Here is a 26443-nt window from a genome sequence, read left to right on the forward strand (position 1 = left end):
TCATGTCTTTGTTTTTTGTCTCTCAGTTGACCCTTATCCCAGTTTTCCATTCAGGTAATCTTATCACTTTAATCCCATTTGTTATTCCAGGTCATCTGATGTGTATAAAGTGAATAAAATACAGGTTTGATCCATGCTACCTACATGTAGAATGTCAGATAGAAAGTGCACGTTACTCAGATTTGTCCACAGCACTTTTTGAACGGAATCTCTCTAAGTTAAAGAATATGGACCTCATTTAATCAGTGGAAAAGTGTCCTGTATAGCATTGTAGTTCCCTAAATCTTCCCCAAATTCCTTCTTTCTGTTCTCTCTGGTTTCCATAGAAGCATCTAAACATTTTTGCCACTTCCTACAGAATTCTGAATGATTGGATTACCATCCTGCTGATTTCACAGACTTTGTGGCAGTGTGATCTTTAAGAAAACCTATATTATCAAATTTTTCCAAGTGTAATTCTTTTGAAATGAAATCTTAGACTTTGGATAGCAGCATATGTGCCTAAAAGTAATCTGAGTAATGAATGTAGGAAACAAGATTCTGTGAATAGGAATAATTGGGAATAGAATTATGGCAGTTCAAGAAATATCCAACAGCTTTTTAGTAGGAAGTAATTACAAAAATTAACATTGGAAAATTCAGTTTCCACATAACTGCTAATGGTTTGCTAATGTATTTTTCAAAAGACCTAGTTAGGCTGAGTGAAAATTAAAGGGAATCTTGTATTATTTTGGGATTCTGATATTTTCTTTTTTCTTTAATAGATGAAGAACTGGAAGAGAAGATACTTTCAGTTAGATGAAAACACAATAGGCTATTTCAAATCTGAACAGGTATGTTTCCAAATGTTATATGTTGCTTTCAAAAGCTATCTGGAAGTAAATTTTGAAAAACATACACTGATTGTTTCTTAATGATCTACTTGGGTCTCTGAAAAAGACCTATGCTGCTTTTGTAACTTTCTGTAATTCTTTTCTAGATTTTCAATAATTTTTTTTATGAAAACAGGTCATCTCTTAATGGTTTCTCTTTGGACGTTAATTCTCTGATCTCACAATCTGCTGCCTGGAGACAGATAGATAGGGTATTGTGAAGGATTGATTTCCAGTAAGGAGTAATAAGCAATAGAATGAACTTCTAAATATGTACCACAGTTGTCACTCATTTTGCATCAGTATTCTGTTCCTCTCATGCTTGGTGGGTTCTCACTTCATTATAAATGATCATCTTAGGAAATGATGATTGTGAAATAGAGTCCAAGAAAATGAGAAAAGAAGCATAACTCTGTATTTATACTTTCCTGTATATGCTGCACAGTTCCTCCTGGCTTCTTCTCCCATCTTCACATGTTCTTTTTCAATGGCAAATTCAGAGCTATGGAGCTAAGAAACAAACATCCTGTTCACATGCAAACATCTAACCAAATAAAGATTGAAAAAATAGTCATAATAGTCAAAATAGTACATCTTGGCCAAACAATTTCTAAACATATGAGGTTTTTTAGAGTCTGTTGGCTGGTCTTAAAATTGTGCTAGTAGCAGAGTACTGTCTAGAACCTTACTTGGCTTCTTTTTAGTCAATTTTGGAGTTGCTGATCAGAAGCAGTCTTCAGTCATCTCTTAAGCCTCGCTATCAGTTAACCAAGTCATTGTAAAACCTTAGGTTTTATAATGTTTACTTTCAATTAAAGTTGTGGGGAAAAATAAATGAACAGAAGTAGCTAATCAGCTTTAAGTCTCTGCTAGTGAAGAAATCTGATAAGGGTCAAGCTTTTACTTCAAGCAGTGGGACACAGTGTTAGCAAGAGAATCTAACTCTTTACATCAATTTATTTGGAGAACCTTCAACATAGCACAATTCTTACATATTGCCTATAGCTAATATAATAATCTCTCCCTGTTCTTTTTCAGGGACCCACTCTAGCAAGGGGCTCCTCATTCAAGAGGTAGAATCTATTTCATGGGGAGCAGTAGAGCAGGAACCCCAGCAATATCTAGGAACAGGGTTCTATTTGAAATATGTTTTATATATTCTATGATTCTATATATCCTAGTTCCAAAGAAGACTGGAGACCTATTCTCAACCCGAGTTGACATGCCTTTATTCAAACTGAAATTCCGCATGGTTACACTGGCATCAGTAATACTGTCCGTAAAAAAGGACACATGGTTCATGACTTTCTATGTGAAAGATGTGTACTTGCATGTGAATATTTACCTCTCCCACAGATGATTCCTCAGGTTTGTGGTGAGCCCCCACCATTATCATAGAATCCTAGAAGATTAGGGATGGAAGGGACCTCAGGAGATCATTTAGTCCAACCCCCTGCTCAAAGCAGGACAAATCCCAACTAGATCGTCCCAGCCAGGGCTTTGTCAAGCCGGGATTTAACAAATCTCTAAGGATGGAGATTCCACCACCTCCCTACATAACCCAGCACAGTAAATCAATACAGGTTACTTCTGTTCGGTTTAGGTACAGCTCCCAGAGTCATCACAAAAATATATTCAGTAGTAACAGCTCAGTTCAGATGAGTGGCTCTACAGTCTTCCCATACTTGCCAGTCAGAAGTCAGTCATCCAAGTCTTGACTGGAAGTTTGAGCATCAACCTTGTCGCTGCTCCAACTCCTAGCATCCCTGGGAATCTGTGAAAATGGAGAAGCCTACCCTGATTCTGACAGACAATAGAATTTATAGGAGCAACCTTGGATTCGATCAAGGCAAAGGCCTACCTTCCCAAGGACAGATTTGATGTCATGACGCTCTGATAGACCTCCTTACATGCAGCCCTCAAGCATTGGTTTGGATATGCTTCACTCTTCTGGGGCAAGTGGCATCATCATGCCATTTGCCAGATCCACCTCTTTTTTTTTCCTACAGACTTGACACAAAACAGAATAAACACGAGCAAGCATGCATGAATGCAATAGTGACAATCCCCACTAAACTGAGGGCTTCACTGACATGCTGGAGGGATCCTGAACACGTATGGGAGTTCTCTTTCTATCCCTTACAGTTGGCAAGACTATAGTTAGATGCCTCTGTCATAGGCTGAGGAGCGCACATGGACGATCCTACAGCACAATCAACTTGAATGCATTCTGGCTTTCCAAGGCATGTAAATATTCTGGAACAGAGATCAGTGCAAGAAGCTTGCAAAGTATTCCTATCACTCATACAGTCCCACCATTTCTTGATGATGCCAGACACCATAACTGTTTTCTATACAAACAAGCAAGGAAGAGTGAGAATCCATCCCTGTGTTTAGATAGAAGTGGTCGAATTATGGAATTGGTATATCTGGAATCACATCACACTATTGGCTGTGTACCTCCCTGGCACCCAGAATTCATTGGTGGACCGCCTCAGCAAGCATTTCACCACCAATCATGAGCAGGAGTTATACAATTCAGTGGTCAAGATGACGGGTCTGAGACCTTTCCTGCCAGGAAAGAAACCGAGCCCTCACTGGGATCTTAACCTGGTGCTTTGGGGACTTTCTAAGCCACCATTTGAACTCATTACCTGTCAGTGAAGATTGCCTTATTCTTCTTTTGATTAAGCATCAAAGTTCAGTACTTAGGAGCACTGATGGTCTCAGGACGTAGTAGTACTATATTGCAGTCTACTAGACTGCCACATGGCTGTTAATATGTAAGTTCACCAAATTTTGCATATATTGGTCATCCAGTTATAGCCAATGCCACTTTCTTTTATTTGGCAGAAATCTTCTCCATACCTTAGTGCCTAGGGGAAGGTGGAGGAGATATTTTATGTGCAATCTCCTCTGTTTCGGATGTCCATATTTAAAGAAAGATCTTGGTTCCTACCCACTGTGGAGGCAGATTTCTTTGAAATTTCCATTGTAATGGATCTGTGGGCCTTAGCATGAAGAGTAAGAGAATTTGTCTGCACTACCTGAAAATTTCCTTTCTTTGAGTAATAAGATTTGCAGATTTGGTCCTCCCACAAATGTATCATCTTGAATAGAGAAGGAATGAAAACTATCATCTTGGGATTTGGGAGTTTTGTTGTTAAATGGAATTTATTATGCTATATAGTAGGAGAAATCTTTGTGCTTTTTTCTCAAAGTATATTTAACAATCTCTAATTTAGGGAAAGTAGATTTGAATCTTGCTGGCTGTGCAATTTATCTCACTGGAGGGAACGTCAGGAGGTGGGGCATTGTCCTGCTGTCAGTGACTGACAGACTTTGTTCGTCCCTGAAGCTGCAAGCTGTCAGAAGTACCTATGGTAACCTTATTATTTGAAAATAAAATTTCAAGTAAGCACAGATAAACTTTCCTGTTCCCTCCAACAACCAAGTGGTGGCACATGAAACTGCCATGCTCTGGAAAGAAAGAGGTGGCTTAAATCATGGGGATCCTTTTGGACCATATCCAGTTGAGTATAATGAGTAGTTACACAAAGTTCCAATTAATAAAAATACCTTATGATTAATAATGCTTTCATACCTTAGAATTGTGGAGACGCTCAGGGATTATGAGAGTAAACAAAGTATTGGCTGGAGCAAGCCATAATATGAGTTGCTGCGTTGAAGTCTCCCTGTATCACTCTGTTACTGCACATCAGTCTGAACTAACAAGATCCTGGTTATTTGAATCTCAAAAGAAATTAATCCACTGAAAACTTTCCTTTTTGCAGGAAAAGGAACCTCTCCGGATCATACCACTTAAAGAGGTTCATAAAGTTCAGGAATGTAAACAAAGGTGAGGAAAAATTAACCATTCATGCAAAATATCTGAAGTAGAACAGTAAACAGCATTGTCAGGGTTAGACTGTAGGATCAACCAAATGATTTGTGACTTAATTCCAGTTAGTTAATTTAGATATACGTGTGATACTTTGAATATTTAGGGACAAATATGGCTTTGTGGTTAAAATGTGAGTAAGGAGATCTAGATTACTAATTTTCCTAATTTGTAAAACAAAGTAACACGTTTGTAAAGCACTTTGAGATAATTGGGAGATAAATGCTGTAGTAGGAAGTACTATAATAATCTTTAGGAAAATGGCTTTGGCAGTGAACAGATGCTTCCTGGCTCTTGTAGCTGACATTAGTATGAGCCAAAATACTGATGCTGTGTTCAGATGGTTACTTAGAACTGAAATTAAGATTTTTGAAAGTAGTGAGTTCACTACTATTACTTGATCAATAGCCAAGTGTATATGTCAGAGTGCACTTCCGTGAGCAGATAAAACTGTTAAACCACTGAAGTTATGCCACAAATCCATCATGTAGATTAATGCTGTTCTGTTAGGCAAAAAAATAGCCTGAAATATTGAGGTTTAATGCATCAATGTGGCACACATAGGGGCTGCTTAAGTATATTGTAAATATTTATTCTCAAACATTAAATCTATGAACTTTCTATAGACAAACTTTTTATTTCAGTGGTATATTTTATAAAATAGTACTCTTCTGTTTATGCACTGCCTCAAACATTTTGTCATCAGGGTATGTTTTGTATAGACAGGCAATTGCATTACGCTTCAAGAAGTATGAATTGATACAGTGGACTGTAAATGCCCATTTTGTGGGGTTAGTGCTTAGACTGTTGCCACCAGGGACCATGAAGAATCTTAATGGTATGAATTAATGAGAACATGCTGTGTAAACTATTTGGAACCAAGATTTTAAAAACTGAATGCCTTTGTACCAGGTCAGAAAGTGTTGAGCACCAAGTAGCTTCTGTTGAAGTCAGTGGGAATTGCTTAGCGCTCCATACTTTTGGGAATTTAGATGCCTAAATATGGAGTTGGAGAACTAACTTTAAGCATCTGAGTTTGAAAATCTTGGACTAAAGCATAGGGCATGGGTCACTTGCAGGTTTAAACTAGAGTAAATGGTGGATTCTCTGTAACAGGAATTCTTTAAATTATGATTTGAAGGCTTCGGTAACAGCCAGAGGTTGTGAGTCTAATACACGTGTCGGTGGGTGAGGTTCTGTGGTCTTCAATATGCAGGAGATCAGACTAGATGATCATGATGGTCCCTACTGGCTTTAAAGTCTGTGTGTATGTCTCAGTTTCACTAAATACTCATTCCTTAGTAAATTAATGAAAAACTGTATGCATCTTGCTGTATTAACATAAAAGTCTCATTAAAACCACAAAAGCCAGAATGCAAAGTTAGCTGAGTTTAAGTACCCTGTTGTATCTATACAGTGTAGTTTATGAAGTATAATGGTGTACCTTGATATTGAGGCTTGCACTGCGTGACCCCCAGCAGTAGATTAAGGTCAGAATGAAACAAGTGAGAAAATCAAAGAAACAATTAAACCATTAACATCAGTATATTTTAAATTGAGGCTAGAACTGAATTTTCTGCTTCAAGGTCATGTTGGTGAAGATTCTGCTATAGATGTGCTTGCATCTCATGCACATGAGATTGGAGTATTTTGAAAAGCCGTGTTTACCAGGGTCATATGTGTGCCCTGTACCTCCTTGTGCTCCCTTGTTGGGGGTATAAATGCAATCCTGCCTCAGTTCCTTCTGACCACCGCAGAGAGACCAAATCCAGCAGACCACAGAGTCTCTGATGCTGACTGGCAGAGTATCACTGAAAGAAACTGCTTCTTGAAAGTTCAGGACGGTCTTCTACAGAACGGAGATACCTGTGAAAGATTTATGCCTCAAAATCAAGGAGGTTCCCAACACAATCTAGAACCAATGCAGTCTCTGTTACCAAAGATCCTTTATTACTTGCTGCATTTAAAAGTACCCTGTCATTCAGCTCCATGAATGCCCACATTACTACAGTCTTGACTTGTTATCTGGTACAATCATGCTTGATCTTCTTTCACTCAACTGTATCCAGGTTCCTCAAGAGCCTTTTACATGCTTATCTGCCAGTCAGGTGTTGGGATTCCCTCCAAGACCTTTTCCACTTAGCTTATCCAGAACACCTTGTCTAGTTCTGGGAGAAGACTTCATCCAGGTCTCTGGGATCCAAAACACTCAGTTTGATTCCAGATTTTGTCATTCAGGTTCTTTTATTTGGCATACAGGAAAACTACACTGAGTTGATCAGACTCAAGCGTAAGGGGTGAGTATAGGGTATAACACATGTCCAAAGTTACACAGAAAACCTCTTCCTCTATATACGTTTACACATTATTGCATCACATGCTTCATGATTGTCTTGGTTACTTTTCAGGAAACAATCCATGTACATCATGCTCTGTTCATGTAGACTCTGATCTTTATATCAGCTCTACATTCCTAATTTATCTTGTCCATTGTTAGTAAATGGTTCATTGGGTGTTCTCCCTCTTACCTTAGCTGGCTCAGACATTGTCTTTCTGGTCTACTGATTTATTCACATATATAGCACAAACGTTCTGTTTTCAGCCTCGTGATCCGTTTACCTTCCTAATTCTATCCTACAAGAAATGAGGCCTCACTCTAGAAGTTGATAACTCATCAGGCCAGGCTTCAGCTACATCAGGGGCCCTGTTCTGGCATAGGTTCTCAATATTGTCATCCTGAATCTTATGGAGTCCATCTTTGCTTCTCTTTCAATATGCTCTTTGTACCATGTCACCCTCACCCTTTCTGGTTGCTGTCACCTCAACTAGAAGGAGTAGTGAGCTTCAAGCACTGCTGGCTGAGCCACCCTACGTTATATTTCACAAGGAAGAGGTGGTGCTGAGAAGAGAAGCTTCACACTCTGGACATGTTACATTGTTACAGAACCAAATTGTTTAGACCAGTGTTTCTCAATTGGTGTTCCAGCTGCTCGCCACCGCCGATCAGCTGCTCTCTGCTGCTGCCGAAAAAGGGACAATGTCCCGGAGTTTTCGGCGGAGAGTATGGAGTGTAAGTGTAATGTAATTGAGAAATGCTGACCTTTGCTTATTTCGACATTTGAAGACTGTTAAGAATTTGGGGGGTTCCGCAATTATTTATGGAGTTCAAAAGGGTTCCGTGGCCAAATTTAATTGAGAAACACTGGTCTAGACAATCTCTTTGGTTATTAGTAGCCACAGCTTAGCTGTGGGTTTGAAAGGTGAGGCTTTTTAATTAGAGGATAGCCAAGTGAATTGCACATTGTATTTTGACATGTTACCAGTTGGCTAATGCACCTCTGTTCCAAATACAACAACAATTGCTTGATGTAGCTGAACTCCTCATGCCCTCCATCTAGCGAGGATGCTGCTTACCAGTCACTGACAGTGGGATACACACTCGCAGAAAAACAGTTACTTACCTTACAGTACTGTGGTACACATTTGAGTAGATGCAGACATGTATTGTACTTAGATTTGTGCATGCCCCAGTGCACCAGAGCTGAAGAACTTTACCCTAGTTCCTCCCTGGCCATATAAGGGCAGTGCCACCCTGACTCCCTTAGTTCCCTCTTGCCGCCCATAGCTAGAGCTGGAGCTCTGTGCGGTGTTTTTCATTTTGTGCTTTCAGTCTCAATTTCTGAGATTTTTTTTTTTTCCTTTTATTTAGTAGTACCTTAGGTTAAGCTTAGTTTTAGACAAGTTGGAAGCCCTGTATGACACCTTCACCAGGGTTCAAGCATTGTTCATCATATGTGGGGACTGTCCCCAACAGTGATCCCTGCATGAAGTGCTTGTTGTGTCTCTGGGAAGGACACATTAAAGAGCAGTGCTCCATCTGCAAGTCATTCACAGTGAGGACTTAGGTGGTAAAAGACTTGTGCTTTGAAGCAGCACCTGCTCTTCGGCATCAGGGCCTTTGTCTGATTGGTGGTTGCCTTTGGATCTGATAAGCAATGCCACTTTGCACATGGGCACTGGCATTTCCCACAAGATGAAGAGGGGTGGTTCTCCCTCCTCTGGTATGGTGAGAAAGAGGTCCCATAAAGTGAATCAGGACCATTCTGGGGCTCAGGAAGACGCCTCTTACTGTGGTAAGAGGAGTGCTGATCTGCACCGTACTCCCTCTGGCATGCAGGATGGAGCAGGGCTCATCTAACTGCCCAAGTACCATGCTGAGAGCAGCAAGAGTCTATACTGTCTTCTCTGGTTCCAGCCATGGGCTATCTGTTGAGTCAGTACCAATGACAACAGCGCCAGCGCTGACTGTCTCCATGCTGGCAGCATACCAGGTGGCACCTGACCTGCTTTGCTTGTGTCTGACTCTTCTCTGGTTCAAGAGTTCATTGATGTCATGGCTTCAACTGCCTCATCTTCCATTGTGCTCTTTGCACCTTCTGGCTCCATTGCAGAGCTACTGAGCTTGTCAGCACTACAGTTCACATCACCTGGACCTCAGACTGTGGAGTTGAGGCTGGCACCAGGCCTGGCACTGAAGGCCTTCTCTACGTGGGTGCATCCTTTGGCACCCTCATTCTTTTGATGGCAGATTCTGTCACTGAGTTCAGTACTGCCCTTAGCCTCAGAACTGGCCTCTCTCCTGGTACTGGGTGGAGGTGTGTCTCATTCAATATTGCTGGTGCCAATCCTCCATTCCTCTTTGGCACTGATACTGCTCCTGTACTGGGCTTTTCAGATGAGTCTGTTTTTTGTCCCAGTGGGGCCGACTCCCTCCATTGTAACCAGAGAACCTCCAGAACACCTCAAGATCTAGGTTGGTGGTGTCTTCCCTCTTGTCAACAGATAGGCACTAATGATTGATATTGGATCACCATCAGTACCAATATTGACAACTGTCCCGCAGTCAGGATGGCTGCTCTTGGCCCAGTGCCTACTGGCCACCAATGCCTTACCCGTATGCCCAGTGCCATCCTTGGAATCCTTGGGATGCTCGTCAGTCCCTAAAGTCCTACTGTTTGACTTGCTCCAGAGTGAGATCACTGGTCCCAATGGTGGCTTCTACTCCCAAACCACGTCAGCTGCAAGCAATGGCTGAGTCTCTTGTCTCTGGACTTCTAAGATTATTCTGACAGGATAATGTGGTACAAGAACAGGACCTGATGTTGGTGCAGTAAATTCCCTCTTCAACTCTACTCTGCTGGAATCTTCCTCTCTCTGTGTCTGAGGACGTTAAGGCTTATCAGGAGCACCTGAGGCATATGGCTTGCTATCTTGGGTATCTAAGCAGAATTCCTGCAGGAGAATATGCATAAACTGCTGGATATTCTCCAATCAGCTCCAAGGTGATTAGCTCTCTCCTGATAATGAGGCTCTTTTGGAGCCTGCAAAGGGCCTCTGGAATACTCCATCTTTATTGCCTCCCACAGCAAAGTGTTGGGAGAAGGGGTACTTCAATCTCATGCAGACTTTTGAGGGTTCCTCCCCCCGACCCCTAACTTTCTGGTGGTAACCACAGCAAATGACAGGGCACAGCAGGAAAGGTATACATCCACCTCAAAGGACAAAGAGTCCAAAAGAATGGACTTAATGGGGAGGAAGATTTATAGTTTCTCTTCCCAGCAAATGTGCATTGCAAACGAGCAGGCAGTGCTCTTTAAATATGACCTTGTCAATTGGCCAACCATGTCTAAGTTTGTGGACAAGTTGCCAGAACACTCCAGGGAAGAATTTAGAACATTGATTGCAGAAGGCTGTATTGTGGCCCAGACCTTATTGCAGTCAGCTCTCAGTCTGGCAGATGCTGCAGGCAGAATTATGACCATGAGGAGAGCCTCATGGCTGCCGAATTCACGCACTGCACTTGATATGGAGCAGACCATGGAGGATTTACTGTTTGATAGCTAGATTTTGTTTATAGAAAAACATGACAAAGCCCAGCACTCTTTTCAAGACTCCTGAGCTACATTATGTTCTTTGGGAGTTCATGCTCTAGCCATGAAGACACAGCACTGTAGCATTTAGCAGCAACAGAAGCAATACCGCCTGCAGCATTTTTTGGAAGTCCTCCTTTTCTAAGGCAGCAGGACTGCTCCTGGAAGGGCCACAGATCCCAGAAGAGAAGGTCCTCTAGTTCTGGGTTTAACTAGCTGACTCCTCACCCTCATGGGACTTGGTTTTTATAGTGTTTGGGACGTGATTATTGTGGACAGCTAGATCCTAATCACAGTCAGCTTGGGTTATTCCACACAATTGCTTTCAATACCGCCTCCTCACCCCACCCCATCTCTCTTCAGGGAACCCTCTCATGAGACGCTGGCTCTCAGGGTTATAGAGTAGATTCCTCCTGTAGCATCAGGGATAGGGTTTCTACTCCTGATATTCCCTGGTTCCCTAGCCCAAGGGAGGGATGAGATCTATCCTCAACCATTGCAATTTCAACAAATATATCTGATACATGACATTTCATATGGTCACCCTAGCAGCTATCATCCTCGCCTTAAATCAGAACAACTGGTTTGCTGTTCTAGATCTTCAGGACGTTTCTTTTCAGGTAGCAATCTTTATGAATCACAGGAGGTTCCTTAGGTTTGTTGTGGCTGTCTGGCAGCATGAGTACACGATGCTGTCTTTTGACCTGTCTTCAGCTCCCTTAGTTTTTCTGCACACCAAGTGTATGGTTGTGGTAACAGCATACCTCAGAAAGAGGGGAGTTCCTATCTTCCCATATCTGGACAATAGATTACTGAGGGGCAAGTCCAGAGTTGAAGTCCTCAGTCATGTGCACTACGCCTGCTCAGTTGTCAAGGTCTCATCCTAAACAGCAGAAAGTCAGTATTGGTTCCACCTCAAAGAATTGAATTGACTCAGGCCCTGATAGACTCTGAGTTTGAGAGTTTTTGCCAACTGACTGTTTCCAGGAAATTCACCACCTATGTCTTGGAGCTTCCATATGAACCCTCAACCACAGTCCATGTATGCCTGAGATTGCTATGCCATATAGCTGCATGCACACAGATAATCCAATATGCCAGGCTGTGCCTACATCCTCTTCAGATGTGGCTGAAGTTGGTTTATCATCTGAATAATCATCTTTTTGACACGCTATTCTAATTTCCTTTGCTGATCCTGGACTCCTTTATGGTGGTTGATGATTCAGGGCAATGTGTGCCGAGTGTTCCCTTCCCTCATTTCCCACTGTCTAGGACTACTGTCACCGATGATTCCTTAAAAGTTTGGGGAGTGCATCTGGAGTTATGGAAGTTCAAGGCCTGTGGTCAAAACAGGAAGCTTTTCTGCATATCACTGTCCAGGAGTTTTGTGCGATCTATGTCTCAGACCCTTTGATATCGCTTCAATGCACATCCTTACCGACAATACCATTTCACTGTATTAGGTGAACAGATGGGGGGAGCACAGTCCAAGCATGCTGTGTCAGGAGGCAATAAGGCTCTGGCAGTTTTGAATCAGAGAAAACGTTACCCCCATGGCTGATCACTTACTTGGGATCCAAAATCATTTGGAAGATCACCACAGCAGAAATTTATCCCAGAATCATGAATGGTACCTGAAGACCAGCATCTTGTGGTCCGCTTTTGTAGTGTGGGGTATCCTGACAATTGATCTGTTCACCACAAGAGACAATAAGAAATGGTGAGGGGGGGTCTTAGTCTGGACTCCTTGGCTGATGCTTTTCACCTAATCTGGGAATTAGCATTCCTGTGTTCTTTTTGTCCAATTCTGATCCCACAAGTCATTCTCAAGCTGAAATTGGAGTCTGCCAAGCCCATTCTCATTGCTCCAGCATGGCCAAGACGATGTTGGTTCTCTGACCTCCTCACGTTATCTGTTCAACCTCCTTTATACTTTCTTTATCATCCCCTCCTCTTAATTCAGTATCAGTTAGGTTTTGCATCCAGCGCTCAGCTTCCTGCATCTCACAGTTTGGATGTTCCATGGGTTAGATGAGGAGGAGGAACAGTGTTTAAAGGCAGTCCAGCAAGTCTTTCTCAATTGCAGGAAGCTCTCCACCAGAGCAACCTATTCAGTGAAGTGGGAGCAGTTTTCGATATGGTTGTTAGCTTGGGGAGTTCATCCAAAGCTGGCTTATATCCAGGACATCCTGGAGTACCTGTTATACCTTCAGTTTTCTGGTCTTGCACTTAGTTCATTGAGCATTCCCCTGGCGGCAATTTCAGCTTTTCACCTGTCTATATATGGGAAGTTGGTGTTTTCAAACCCCGTGACAGTGAGGTTCTTGAAAGGAGTCCAAGAACCAGTTCCTTTGTGGGACTTCAATACTCTCTTAGCGGCTCTTGAGAGGCCTCTGGTCCAGCCTCTGGTAATGTCGTCTTTCTCCCTTCTGTGTCAGGAAACTGCCTTCCTTGACGCAATAACATCTTCAAGGGGGAGGAGGTTGTGAGATGGGGAGGAGGCTTTAATTGGTGGAGCCCTCTTTCACACAGTTTTATAAAGACAAAGTAACCCTGCAGCCGCACCTTAAGTTTTTATCCTAAGCAGTTTCCCTTTTTCACTTGAACCAAGCTCTATGTTTACCAGAGTTCTTCACTAAGCAACATTCAACACCAGAGGAACAATGTCTTACATTGGATTTTAGGCTTTTTTATCTAGATAGGACCAAAGCTTTCTGCTCCTCATCTCATTGATTTGTTTCATATGCAGAACGAATGGTCAAGCAATCTTAGACTATCTCCAGTCTGGAGAACTTCCAGTATCATGACCATGTTTGAAGTGGCTCAGGCTACACCTCCTCAAAGTATGCAAGCTCTTTCCATAAAAGGACAGGAAATGTCGACAGCATTTCTGAGTGACATTCTTATATTGGATATTTGCAGGGCTGCAACTTGGTCCTCTGTGCATACTTTTACAAATCACTACGCCATTAGTGCTGCATCCAAATCAGATGCAAACTTTGGGAAGGCAATCCTGCAGTCCTTGTTTAAATACACTCTGTGCCCCACTTCCTACAATTACCACTTGTGAATCAACTTAGTATAATACATGGCTACATCCACTCAAAAGAAGAAAAAATGGTTACCTACCTGTAACTCTTCTTTGAGATGTGATGCAGATGTACGTTCCATGACCCACCCTACGTCCCCTCTGTATAGGAGTCTGTACTTTTGACATTGGGTACAAAGGAACTGGGGGAATTGCAGCCCTTATATGGCTGGTGTGGGGCTAGGGCAGTAGGGCAAGTGCCGCCCCATATGTACTGCTAGGCAAATTTCTCTGGCTGTGGTGTGCTAGGTGCGCACACACCTAAGTATAATACACATCTGCATCACATCCCCTAAAACAACAGTTACAGGTAGGTAACTGTTTTTTCTTCAAGATGATGTAGTCTGTGTGGTGTGAATCCCATGATCTGCCTTCCATCCCCACTTTTTGGAGTCTCAGAAAAAATAGTCTTTGAATTGTGTGGGAACTGAGAGAGGTTGTGGCCATTCCTCCCTTTATGCTCTTAAGAGGCATAGGATGCATGCACAGCCCTGATGGACACTGCTATTCAGTATGAGGCACATGCACAACTACAGTGGGATACAACTTGATTGTAACATCTTGAAGAACCACACTGTACTGTAGGGTAACTAACCATTTTTACATTTGAGATTTAATTAAAAGTAATTTAATTGCCAGTAAAATGCATTCCGTCAGAGTTGCAGAGTTGATTTACCCTGTCATGGGGTGTCAGGCCGTCAAGGGAAAAAAGTAGTGGGGAGAGAGGACTCTCCCTCTTTCAGTGAATGTGGTCCCTTGCGATCAGGGCAGTGAGACCTGGCGGCCTGTGTCCTTGGTCTCAGGCAGTAATGCCTAACATTCACAGTTCTGGGCAATGGTACCTAATATCTTGGGCAATTGCCATGCCCTGCAGTAGGCGTGGCAGGCGGTAGGAGGACCTGGACCCAATCTACTCCACTGAATCCTGACCCAGGGTTCTGTGAAACCTGTAGTCCTGGTTTCAGGTTTAGGTTCCACCTCGACAAAACGTGTTCCCTGGACTGCTTCCTACCCGTGATTCCAGCTCCGTCAGTTCTTTCAGGGGCAGCCGCCGTCTGTGTCCCTCTCTCTCCGTGGTCGAATGGGAGCCCTCTGTGGACTCGGCATGTTCGGCCTCCGCAGTCTGGAGCTCAGGCGGTTTCCTGGCAGAAGCCTGTAGCGTTCATCCACTCTCCTCCTCAGTCAGCCCAGACTGAGCTGAGTTGCTTCCTCTCATACCCTAGTTCCAGCTGGAGCATGCCTACAAGGGTGAGGGAGAGTGGCATCCTAAGCCCACAGTGAGTGGTTAACTCTTGCTGGGCTAGTGCACCCCATCACAATCACTCATAATTTTTCCTCATATAATTGCTTGAGTTCAATTACTTTTATTACATTGTTAATGACTATCAACTACATCAGGAAAGATAAAAATTTAATTTGAAGGGTGAGGAATACAAAGTTCTGCATACTCTGATTTTCTAGGTACAACATCGATTGTTTTTTAAATAGAGCAGATTAAAAATCTAAATGGCCTTTAAGTGTTTTGTTTTGTCTTTGCAGTGATATAATGATGAGAGACAATCTCTTTGAAATTGTAACAACTTCTCGAACCTTTTATGTACAGGTAATCTTTCACTCTGAGTAAAACCAGATCATACTGCAAGAAACTTAAGTGTAAATGCACTGTTAAAGCTGTTCAAATACTCTTTTCTTGAAGGGGGGGAAAAAGAAGTTTGCAGTCTTTCTCTCAGTTATACATACATTTATTATAAAATATGATAGCTGAAGCTATTGTAAGGTCTGAAATACTGTCTTGTCATGTTAGTGTAGGTTTTCTTCTTTGCAAGCAAGAATGAATGACTATTGAAGTTTATGAAAGTCCTAAACAACCAGTCCCTTATTAACTTAAATACTTTTTTGAATTGACATTGGGCATAACATTATTTAAATTCGATAGCAGGGGTTCTCAAACTTTTTTTTTTTCTGGGACCCCCTCTGAAAATATTTCAGACTACAACAGCCCCTCCCCCTAAAAGTGATGACCCCACCCCATGACAAGCCACCCTTACGGTCATGCATTGGGGCTGACAGCTCCCTCCCCCATAATAACCTTGTGATCCCCAGAAACTTGACCCCCAGTTCGAGAATCCCTGTTCTATAGTGTCAGCTCCATACACTTAGAAAAGTTGTATTTTTAATTAAATTAAATTTTTATTTATAGAAAATTAGTTTTACAACTCACTGTGGATTTAAACTATAGACATCTTTGAGCTGAATGGTCAAAGATTCAAACTAGTAACTGACTGATGAATGTGAACTATTACAGTGCAGCTCCAGTAGCCTTTGTTTGTAATATGTCTAAAAATGAACTTTCACTTTTGAATGTTCTTTAACTTGTTGGCTGTATATGGTGCTTTCACAACCTGAAAAACTTGAGTGATTCTTGCCATATCTTTCTGAACACTTAACAGTACATGCATAAAACAGTATACACAGTCTGCTCACCTGTCTGTCTGTACCAGGCTGATTTTAAAAACTGTGCATATTTTGTTTGTTTTAAAAATCAATTGAACCAAATAAAACTCACTGAATTTACAATATCTCTTCAAATGCATGAGAGTAGAATTTTGCAAGGTAGCTTTGATGATATGTTAGAATATTCTTCCCGTATGTTTGGATGAGAAAGTTACATTTGGGAAATAGAGGTGAAACCAAAGAGTTAGCAAAAATTTGTCCCCAGATCATTTGTTTGTTAAACCCATTGGTAGTGACTTGATATTATTGAGATTCTTCCTTGTAAGTTCTTGACATTAAAATCACCAAAGTGTGGCTAACATTTGTTCCCTTTACACAAGCTGTTATTCTTATTTGAGGTATTCTCAACTGCTGTTTTTATAGTACAGTAGAACCTTAGAATTATGAACTGACCAGTCAACCATACACCTCATCTGGAATCAGAATTATGCAATTAGGTAGCAGCAGAAACAAACAAACAAAAAGCAAATCCAGTACAATACTGTTAAACGTAAACTACTAAAAAAAATAAAGGGAAAACAGCATTTTTCTTCTGCATAGAAAAGTTCAAAGCTGTATTAAGTCAATGTTCAGTTGTAAACTTTTGAAAGAACAACCAAAACATTTTGTTCAGAATGATGAACATTTCCTGAGGTGTTCATAACTCTGAAGTTCTACTGTAATTTAGTCCTTTGCTAATGCACAAGTTGGATGTCTTATCACATTAACACATTTCTGATAAGAAAAAGTTGTTTAGCACATTGTGTTCAGATGTCCTTTTTAGTTCCTTATTAAATAATTATTTTTTCTGCATTACCCGAGGTGTGTGTAATACAAATGTATTTGTACAGTGTGTTGCCATGAGTTCTACGTAGTATTTGGTTCATCTACGCTACGTTCTCAATTTTCATTATCTGCAAATTTGACTGATCCCTAACTTTAAAAACAAACAAACAAACAAAAACTTCACTCAGTGCATAGCATGTCACCAGCACTAAACCATATCAGTTACTTTGTGCAGTACTTCACCAGATCCCTCCACAAACCACTTTAGTTACTATTTCACAGGAAACAATAGCAGCAGTAAAGGTGAAATATGAGGTTGGGGTTTGGACAAGTCTCCTTTATATACATCATTGACATTTCTGTGAGAATTACTTTTTAAATGTACAAGTAAATCCAATTCCAACTTACATGTTACCACAGTATTAACCTGAAGGCATAATACAAATAGTATGGTAAAATCATCTAGGGTTGATTTTCACAAGTGCCTAAGCGATTTAGGAGCATAAATCCCACTGAAAACCATGGAGACTTAGGCCCCAAAGTCATACACTTAAAAAATCCTACCCCTGCTTATCAATGGAAAAGAAAGCTTGGCTGGTCATTGTATTCCCAGACTACGTATATAAGCAAACAGCATCTTCACCCAGTTTAAATAGCCATCTAATGTTAACTTCAATTTTTTTCTTTTGATTTAGGCAGACAGCCCAGAGGACATGCACAGTTGGATAAAAGCAATCTCTGGGGCCATAGTGGCACAACGGGGACCTGGAAGATCAGCAGCTTCTGTATGTGTTTGAGATGTAGATAATACTGTCTGGGTGTGTTATCAGTCTAGTACAAGAAATTCTATTTTGTTCTCCTTTCAGCTCCTCTTTTCCCAGTCCTGTAGTAATATATCTCCTTTGCATGAACTTTCATGCATATTTAATTTGCATAAAAGTTTTTTTTTTACTTGAGTGCTCATTTTAGTGTTATCTGTATATAGCTTTGTATGCATTGCATTGTCTCAATGTAAAGACAATGCAAGTGCTGAGTACGAAGACTTTTCTGAGTCCAGTATGATCTCTTGTCACTAAGTTATTACTAGCTGAAGAACTACAGTGGAACTTGATAATTCTTGCGAGATTTTTTGCTAATTACTAAATTTTGCAATCAAATGATATAAAAGAGATTGATTAAAATCATTTTGAGTATTAAACCTTTACGTCCTCAGGATCAGCTATTGACAATTTGTCATGTTAGCAGGTATGGTTCCAAATTTAATGCATTTGGGGGTGGAGGGGATTGCAAATAACTCGTGTGAATTAGAAGTTTTGCTGTTGGAGATCCAGTGTGAACACCATCTAGCGTTACTGAACTGTGTGTACAACTGTGACCTAAATTATAATAGGTATTAAGCATGTGGGTGGCATCATTTGTATATATCTTTTCATTAGAACCTAGATTAGACATGCTCAGAATATTTTTTTACAAATTATTGTATTTCATGCTAAAGATTGTTTTAGTGTAACAGTGTCATCAAGTATGTCCAGGTTTATAATGGAATACTTCACAGTTCAGATGCTGCAAGGTATGGTTTTCACTTTTTGTGATATGGGATGTTTTGTAATAAACTGAATATAACTACCCCCATAATACATTGGAAACCAAAGTTTTGAAATCTGGCTATTAAATGAATAGTCATATTGATGGTGTGCTAGTGTGATTTCTATCAGTTGATCTAAACACTAGTATTTGCAGATAGTAGTTTTATAGCTGCTTCATGTTTTAAGTAAAAGCTGCTATCACAAAATAGACTCCATTAAAAATGTTTTCTGGGGGAGAGGAAAAGAGGGAGATGGGTATTTTGTTAGTGTGTGTATGCTTTGTGGTGGGGCTAAGCAACCTAGCTATAACTATTGGCAGCACTTTCTCTCTTTTTCTCCCCCCATCCTCTTCCTGAAGTATAGGTTACTCTAATCTTAGCTTTGCACTGTGTTCCAGATGCGGCAGGCCAGAAGGCTGTCGAATCCTTGTATACAGAGGTATACATCAAGAACTGGTGAATGCAGCACGTATGTGGGCTCTCATGTAAACTTGCCTTCTTCACAGAGGGCTAGGTTTTAAAATGCTAATTTACATTATGTAAAATTAAGAGTTAATCCCACCACTTTTTTCAGTTACTATTTTTGAAAACTAACTCATAAACTACTTCACGCCATTCATTAGGTTTGCAGTTAGGTATTTACTATTGATTTCTAAAATAAATTTGATTTTTTAATTACTAATGGCAAAACAAGATGCTAAATCATTTCTCAAATTCAAAGTACGAATCTTATTCCCCTGAAATACATAAAATGCAATGAAGAGAAAAGTATTAAAACTTTGACTAATTTGCATGAGAGTTCATATTTCCTTTTTTACCTTGCATCTTTGACACCTTATAACAACAAAAATACAAATAAAAGCTATCCCCAACTAATACAGATGTGTATGCACAAACACAAGCACCTTGTAACTGCAATAATTGGAAAGATGATATTGCAACCTGATTTGCATGGCTTTTAAAACTCAGATGCATGAAATTATTAGCCAACATATAGAAGAGGTTGTTACTTGTAACTTGTACATGATTTTAAAAAAGACATGCTTTAAAAAGTGAAGCCGCATAATGTCTTAAACTATGAATTTATAGTTGGGGGGGGAGGGGGAGAGCAAAATCTGCTCATCCCAGATTTAGTAAATAGTTTATTAGAAAATTTGGCATAATAATCTGCTGCCTAGATCACAGAAATTTAGATTCAGCTTTCCCATTTGTTTAAATGAAATTACTGATGAAAATAGATAGGAATGCTAGATAAATCACTGAACCACTTAGCACAACTGCCTTTTTATAAGCATTTTTTTACTGTTAGAAATAAGTGGTGTGGCAAATAGGGTATTGACCATAAAAACCATGACAGAATAATGTAAAAACATTTTTCCTTGAATTGCTCCTAAAAGCAATGTGAAAGGCCAAAAAATTAAATTAACACATCCTATTATGATTGTATGTGCAAATGCATAATAGCTCTGAAAATACAAATATCACCAATTTCATATATTGGTAATATCTCTTATTTGGCAGAACCAACATTGCAAAGTTAATTATATCTATAAATCTATCCAGGACCATGCTAAATTAATTCATACAAAAATGTTTTCAGATACCTCATGTAGGACATCTCTGTCTCTTTCTTTAACAGACCTCTTATGGTGATTTATCGAAGTAAATGTGTTACAAATTCAAAAGTGGCATAACTGTACTTAGTCTATCTGAATCCTAATGTGATAGACAAGAATAGTTTTGTTGCCCCCCTCTCTGGCAAGAAGCTATTTAAACACTGGTAGATTTATTTCATGAAGTTGAATGACAATTTTGAAAGAGCCATCAGAATGGCAGGTATCTGTCATAAACACTTGAAAATGACTTCTGTACAATTGGTAGATTGAGTTGTTTGTTTTGAAAAATGAATTCTTTCAATATTTCTCTTGCAGCTTAAAAAAATAGACTACATTTATTTAGATTCTAAAGCATTATTTTAAGAATATTTTCTAAGATTTCAACGATTAGGATTCCAGAAAAGGCTGCTTTAGCTTCTTACAGCAGTTGATTCATCATATTTTGCCCTGTAGCTCAGTAGCATAAAATGGAACAAAAATAGGAACTAGATCAACAATTGTCAGTGAACAAAAGTGTGTAACTTGCTTTAACTTTATTCAGCAGAGTATCCTAAGGGGAGGGAGCAGTGAGAGTTCCATGGTGCTTCAGAATTTGGAATATGAATATATATTTATATACCAAATATGTTTGAATGCACTTCTCTTCCAATTAGCTTTCCATCTATGACATTGAAGATGTGAGCTTTAACATGTATTGGAAACAAACACAATTTAATTGTTATAAAACATATTAGTAAAAAAAAAATCAGCTCGGGCTTGCTAGACCCTTGTATAAAAAAAAAAAAAGTGAAGAGCTGCCAAGCTTGACTTCAGGAATGTAACTTAGTTTCTTCATTTGAAATGGATGTTTGTTATCACGTAGGGCTGTCAGCTCACATTTAAAAATTCATTGCCTTAGGAAAGCACCCCCTTCCTGCTGCCATGGCTGATGCTTTGCTTTGTTTTTTCTGTTTTCTTGGTTTGCAGAATAAAGTCTGGAACTGAGTTACTAACATGCCATTAATGACTGACTATCTGACAAACACTTGTCCTTTTACAGGAGCATTCCAGCTCTTCTTCAGAATCCAGCTATGCTTTCTGTTTTGCCAACACAGCAGTCACCTCACATTCCACAGGCTCTCACAACAACGCTTTGGTCTCAAACCTTAATGCCAAATGCCTTGCCTTGGAGAAGCGAGGATTTCACGAATCTTTTACCAAGGCCAAGCCAAGGAACTTCAAGGTCCAGGCTGTCCCTCCAAGAGAACCAGCTTCCAAAGTGACTGTACAAGGTCTGTTAGAACCTCAAAGTAAAAATGGCACTCAGGAACAAGATCCTGGCCCAGTGGATCTGGATGATGCAAGCCTTCCAGTCAGTGATGTATAATAATGGAAGTGTTTGGAGAATGATCCATCTGTTTGGTCCTCTAATTTCCTTGGTCAGACTTGTAGCCAAAGAAGATTATAGGAAGAAAGAACAAAGAGAATGGAACACTGATTTGTGTGTGTGTGTGTGTGTGTGTGTGTGTGTGTGTGTGTGTGTGTGTGTGTGTGTGTGTGTGTGTGTGTGTACGTACACAGGTACACACACATATAATATATATTTAAATGATTATATACTGCCTTTAAATTAGGATCAGAAATGGACCTTCTGCTTTTAATCACAGCCTCATGATAAATCACTTTCTAATAGGTAGAGGCCAAACTACATGATTCAGAAGTGTACTGCTGCCAGTAAGTAAAGGTATCAGCAACTCTTTGTCCTCAATTTGGCAAACCTAAAATTACATTCAACATTTTAATGCTATACAATAGAAAACGTAATGCCTAAAAATGTGATTATTTAATTTCATTATAAACCTGATTAAGATTTTATGCATATGTGAGAATTATTTCTCTCCTGTTCTGAAAATGTTATGATTATTTTTCAGATATTTGAGATATGCACAAAAAGTCTTCTGTTCCTATCAGATCAACATTGTCAACTGAAATATTACCAGACTAAGAATTCTAAGTTCCCTTAGAATTCTAAGTATATGGTGCTGTAAAATTCACATTAGAATAATGATGCTATTTTGAACATTAAGCCTATTTTTGATGCTCTCCTAAAGGTGAATTGTAATTTTTTGCACATTTGGATTTTAATGGACCACCTATAATAGGTGTTTGGGGGGAGGGAAATCGGACTACTACATCTTACACCTCTGAAGTAAACCAGTTTTATATTTCATTATGTTAAGCTTTGCAGCAATTACTTTTTATTAACTGTCTAAACATACTGTTTAGGATTACTTTTTTGACAGATTTTTTTTTATCCATGCTTTGTGAAGAGCTCTTGTTTCTATATTTGGATCAGTGAAAGACCTCATTTATTTAGTTTTCATGTCAGAACTGGTACTGAACTCTTCATAGTTATGCAATTGTGGCCTGTAATTTTTGGTGCACTAATAATCTATTGAAGTGCCTGTGTTTTTTCTCATCTTGTTAAACATTTTGAGATTAGATGTGTACACACACCTTATTTACATGGTTTTGAACCTTGGGGTGAAATTATTTTGAGTAACAGTTCAAAACAATTATTTAAAATAGAAATTCTTATGCTAGGGATACCAGCATGCTGGTATTGCATCTACTAGCTGTGCAATATGTTTTTTATAAAACTGAATATTTGTTATATGTGTGCATTGTTATGGGCTACAGTGATGCAAACAACAGATCTAAGAACTTTTACATTTCTAATATTTGATTAGCTTGAGCATGTACTGGTTTCATAGTTAGGTTTTGAAAATGTTTGCTGTAACCAAAAAAAAAAAACAAAAAAAACCCACAAATGTAATATGCTGCTGCTTATTGTGATTCACATTTCCCAGTATTGCAATATTGTTTGATCTTCTGGAACTTAACGATTACATATCAGAAAGGTCCATCTTCTCTCCAGCTTCCAAACTGACTTCTGACCTGAGAGAGAGAGAGATGTTTTTTCCACAGTAACTTGTTGATCCAAGGAGAGAGTAATTGATGTAATGTGAGAATTAAATATTATCTTGTTTTAAAACCATTAATTACATCAGCATCTTCAGCTTTTTAATCCATAAGCTAATCACTGTTTTAAGGAATAGTATTTGTAAATTACACTTTTTCATTTTACTCTTCAATGTCAAATGAAAGCTGGTGTAGAACTGGAAATTATTGTAGCTGTCTAAACAAGTAGTATAATTTTTAACTTGTATCAAAATAAAACAACCGTTCTTTGAAAGCTTATTTTTCACAAGTACACACTGTGGGAGACAGTTTGCATTGAAATATTTTTACTGTAGTTCTCACATTTAAAATCACTTGCTCTGGTACAGCTTTGGCACTGCATGTTATATTTTGGTATTTGGCAGTTTTACATATTGGGTGGAGGTAAAGCAGCTCCATTATGGGACTTCTTAAAAATAGAACTACTGTTGTAGTTCAGTAGCATAGGAAAATATATTTGTGGTTGATAATTGTCAGGGTCTCCTATTTATCAATACTTTTATAAATCTATGAAAATTGTTAAATTATTTTACAACCAGTGCTGTTTCCTGTAAATGTCACATTTAAATTGTCAATAAATCAGTTTGGATAACTTAAAAGAGATGTTGACATTTTTTATTGTACCATTTACCAGAACAGGATAAATCTTAGCATACGAGTAAAATGATTTTTTTTTCCGTTGGTACATTGCATCTTCTGTTTCATTCTTCCATGCTGAACTGATTGAACGCTGTATTGACATAATATAATGGGGTATACTGGTCCCAAATCTTTAGCATGTGTTTAACAAATTGCGGGAGTCCTGACTTCAAGATACAGTTAAATCACTCAACCAACGCATCAGTTTGTGGGTGACAGGTCTGGCCTACACTACAAAGTTAGGTTGACATAAGTCACCTTGCATTGACCTAGTTGTTCATGTGTCTCTGCAGTAACATCACCTCCACGAGTGGTGTTGAGCCATGATCAATGTACTGAGGTTGATGCAGCGTGTGTAGATACTGTTACTTATGTCAACCCTAACAGTCCTTCAGCAGCTGTCCCACAATGCCTGACACTTGACTGCTCTGGTTGCAGTTGTGAACTCCTCTGCCCAGGGGTCACAGAGACTGGAAGGCCCTGCACCCCTTTAAAGCCCTGCAAATTTTTGAAGTGCCTTTTCCTCATTGTCCAGGTTGGCGAGTACAACTAGCAACTCTACATTGTGTGGAGCTGCCCAGCAGTCCATGCCCACTGTGTGCTCCAGACACACTCCAGCTTGAAGTAGACAGAAGATATTGGATGTCCTGGGCCTGTGGGGAGAAGAGGCTGTGCAAGCACAGCTATGGACCACCTGTAGAAATGTGGACATATATGAGCAGATTACATGGGGGAATGCAGGAGACGGACCAGGCCAGGGACCAGCAACAATGCCACATTAAAGTGAAAAATCTGCATCAGGCATATCAGAAGGTTATGGAGGCCAACCATCAATCCTGGGTTGAGCCACTGACCTGCCGCTTTTATAAAGAGCTGCATGCCATGCATGGCGGAGACTCTACTACCACCATAGACCACTGTGGAGAGATGAGAACCATAGCTGGATTGACCATGCAACCCTCATCATCTAAACACCAATTTTTATGGGTTGGTTAAGGTTCCAAATCATCCCCACCTTTTGAGTTCTCAGCTGCAACAGTTCACATGCGTTTCTCCCTTTTGGGAACTCTCTTTCCAACTTCCAGCAGGTGTAAAAGCAAATCACTACAAATAAATGCATATGGGAATCATGTCAAAATAACCAATCCACTTTACTTCCCTCCCTTCACCCCACTTCACTTCCTCACCCTCTACAGGGACCCCTCATGAGCATCTGTTTAAAATAGGAAATTGACTCATTAGCTGTAAATCTAGCCCACACCAGTGCACCTGTGGACCTAACTATCTTTTCTTTCCACTTAGCTGGAGTATCTTCAGTTCTAGGGGATATTTATTTTATTGCTTCTGCAATTAACATAAAAGCCCCAGCAATCTCTCAATACCAAACACCACTATTTGTATGATCCGTACTTATTACAGCTGTCCTATTACTTATATCACTACCTGTACTCGCTGCAGGAATTAACATACTACTTACTGACCAAAACCTAAATACAACCTTCTTCAATCCATCAGGTGGAGGAGACCTAACCTCGTATAGCACTTATCTCGTACAGCACTTATTCTGATTCTTTGGTCATCTTGAGGCATATATCCTTATCCTCCCATGGTTTGGGATAATCTCACGTTACCTACTTGTGGCGACAACATAATATCTAGTGACCGGCACTCGCCCCCGCTCAGCCCCTCCCGCTCGGCAATTACAGTAGACCTGAGACCTGACCTTATCGGGACCTTTACTGACACACCTAAGATAGCACGTCTGCAATGGCAAACAATGGGACGTTGCAAATAGCCAGGGGCAGCCATCAACTGTTACGAATACGGCACATAGCCCGGCAGCCATCAACTGTTACGAATACGGCACATAGCCCAGCAGCCATTAGCTGTTACGAATACAGCACATAGCCCAACAGCCATCAGCTGTTACGAATATTGCACATAGCCCGAGTGCATAAACACTGCTGCATCTCGGTGGGTCTGACTGAAGAGAGCTGTCGGCCCACCAGACTGCACGCCTGAAGCTGCTGCCTCCCTTCCCGCCCCCGAGTCTTCTACTGGGCGAGAGTCGAGTCGAGTGTAACCGGTCCGGGTCTTGAATCCGAGCGTTTCTCGTATCCCCCCATTGGCCAGGCGTCATGACCCTGTTCCTCGTGGTGGTAAGATTTTAAATAGCATGCTTGTTATAGTTTTCAGGTATAATTAACATTAATTAATTATACTATTGGAAATCATCTAATCGTTAATTAGTGTATCCTGTGTCTTGTTATCCTTCTAATCTGCTTTAGTCCCCCTATTTAGGAAAGTAGATAAGTCTGTTATATGTGCTGTTCCTTTTCCCTTGTAAAACCCCACACCCTCTTTGCCCCAAATAAACTTGTAAGTAGTTAAGAAACTGTTTTCTCTGCGTGGTGCTTGGTAACTTGGGGATTCCTTTACCTGTCTACAACATGGCGTCACGAACAGGATCCCCAATTACCAACCCACAATGCCCCTATCAGAATCTGGGTGCCACTAACAGGGAACTCCAATT

The 26443-nt window shown here is 40.1% G+C and overlaps 1 protein-coding gene across 6 annotated transcripts in view; it reads left to right on the forward strand.

Moving 5' to 3' along the window:
• PLEKHA1 (pleckstrin homology domain containing A1) overlaps positions 1-23870 on the forward strand; it is a 72252-nt gene extending 48382 nt beyond the window's left edge. The window contains exons 8-13 of one of the 6 annotated variants that reach the window (XM_067561356.1): positions 765-833; positions 4667-4731; positions 15331-15394; positions 17766-17855; positions 19054-19124; positions 21311-23870. In XM_067561356.1, coding sequence (XP_067417457.1) covers positions 765-833; positions 4667-4731; positions 15331-15394; positions 17766-17855; positions 19054-19124; positions 21311-21533 — 582 coding nt within the window. In that variant the 3' untranslated portion in view covers positions 21534-23870. Of the gene's footprint in view, positions 1-764; positions 834-4666; positions 4732-15330; positions 15395-17765; positions 18756-19053; positions 19125-21310 lie in introns of those variants that run through there. The other 5 variants (XM_067561357.1, XR_010922191.1, XM_067561355.1 and 2 more) reach the window with 5 other exon arrangements.
• Positions 23871-26443: the final 2573 nt, after the last annotated feature.

This window comes from Emydura macquarii, unplaced genomic scaffold (assembly GCF_026122565.2).
Source record: "Emydura macquarii macquarii isolate MOO-44397 ecotype Brisbane River unplaced genomic scaffold, CSIRO-AGI_Emac_v2 contig_2372, whole genome shotgun sequence".
In the NCBI taxonomy this organism is placed as follows: domain Eukaryota; kingdom Metazoa; phylum Chordata; order Testudines; family Chelidae; genus Emydura; species Emydura macquarii.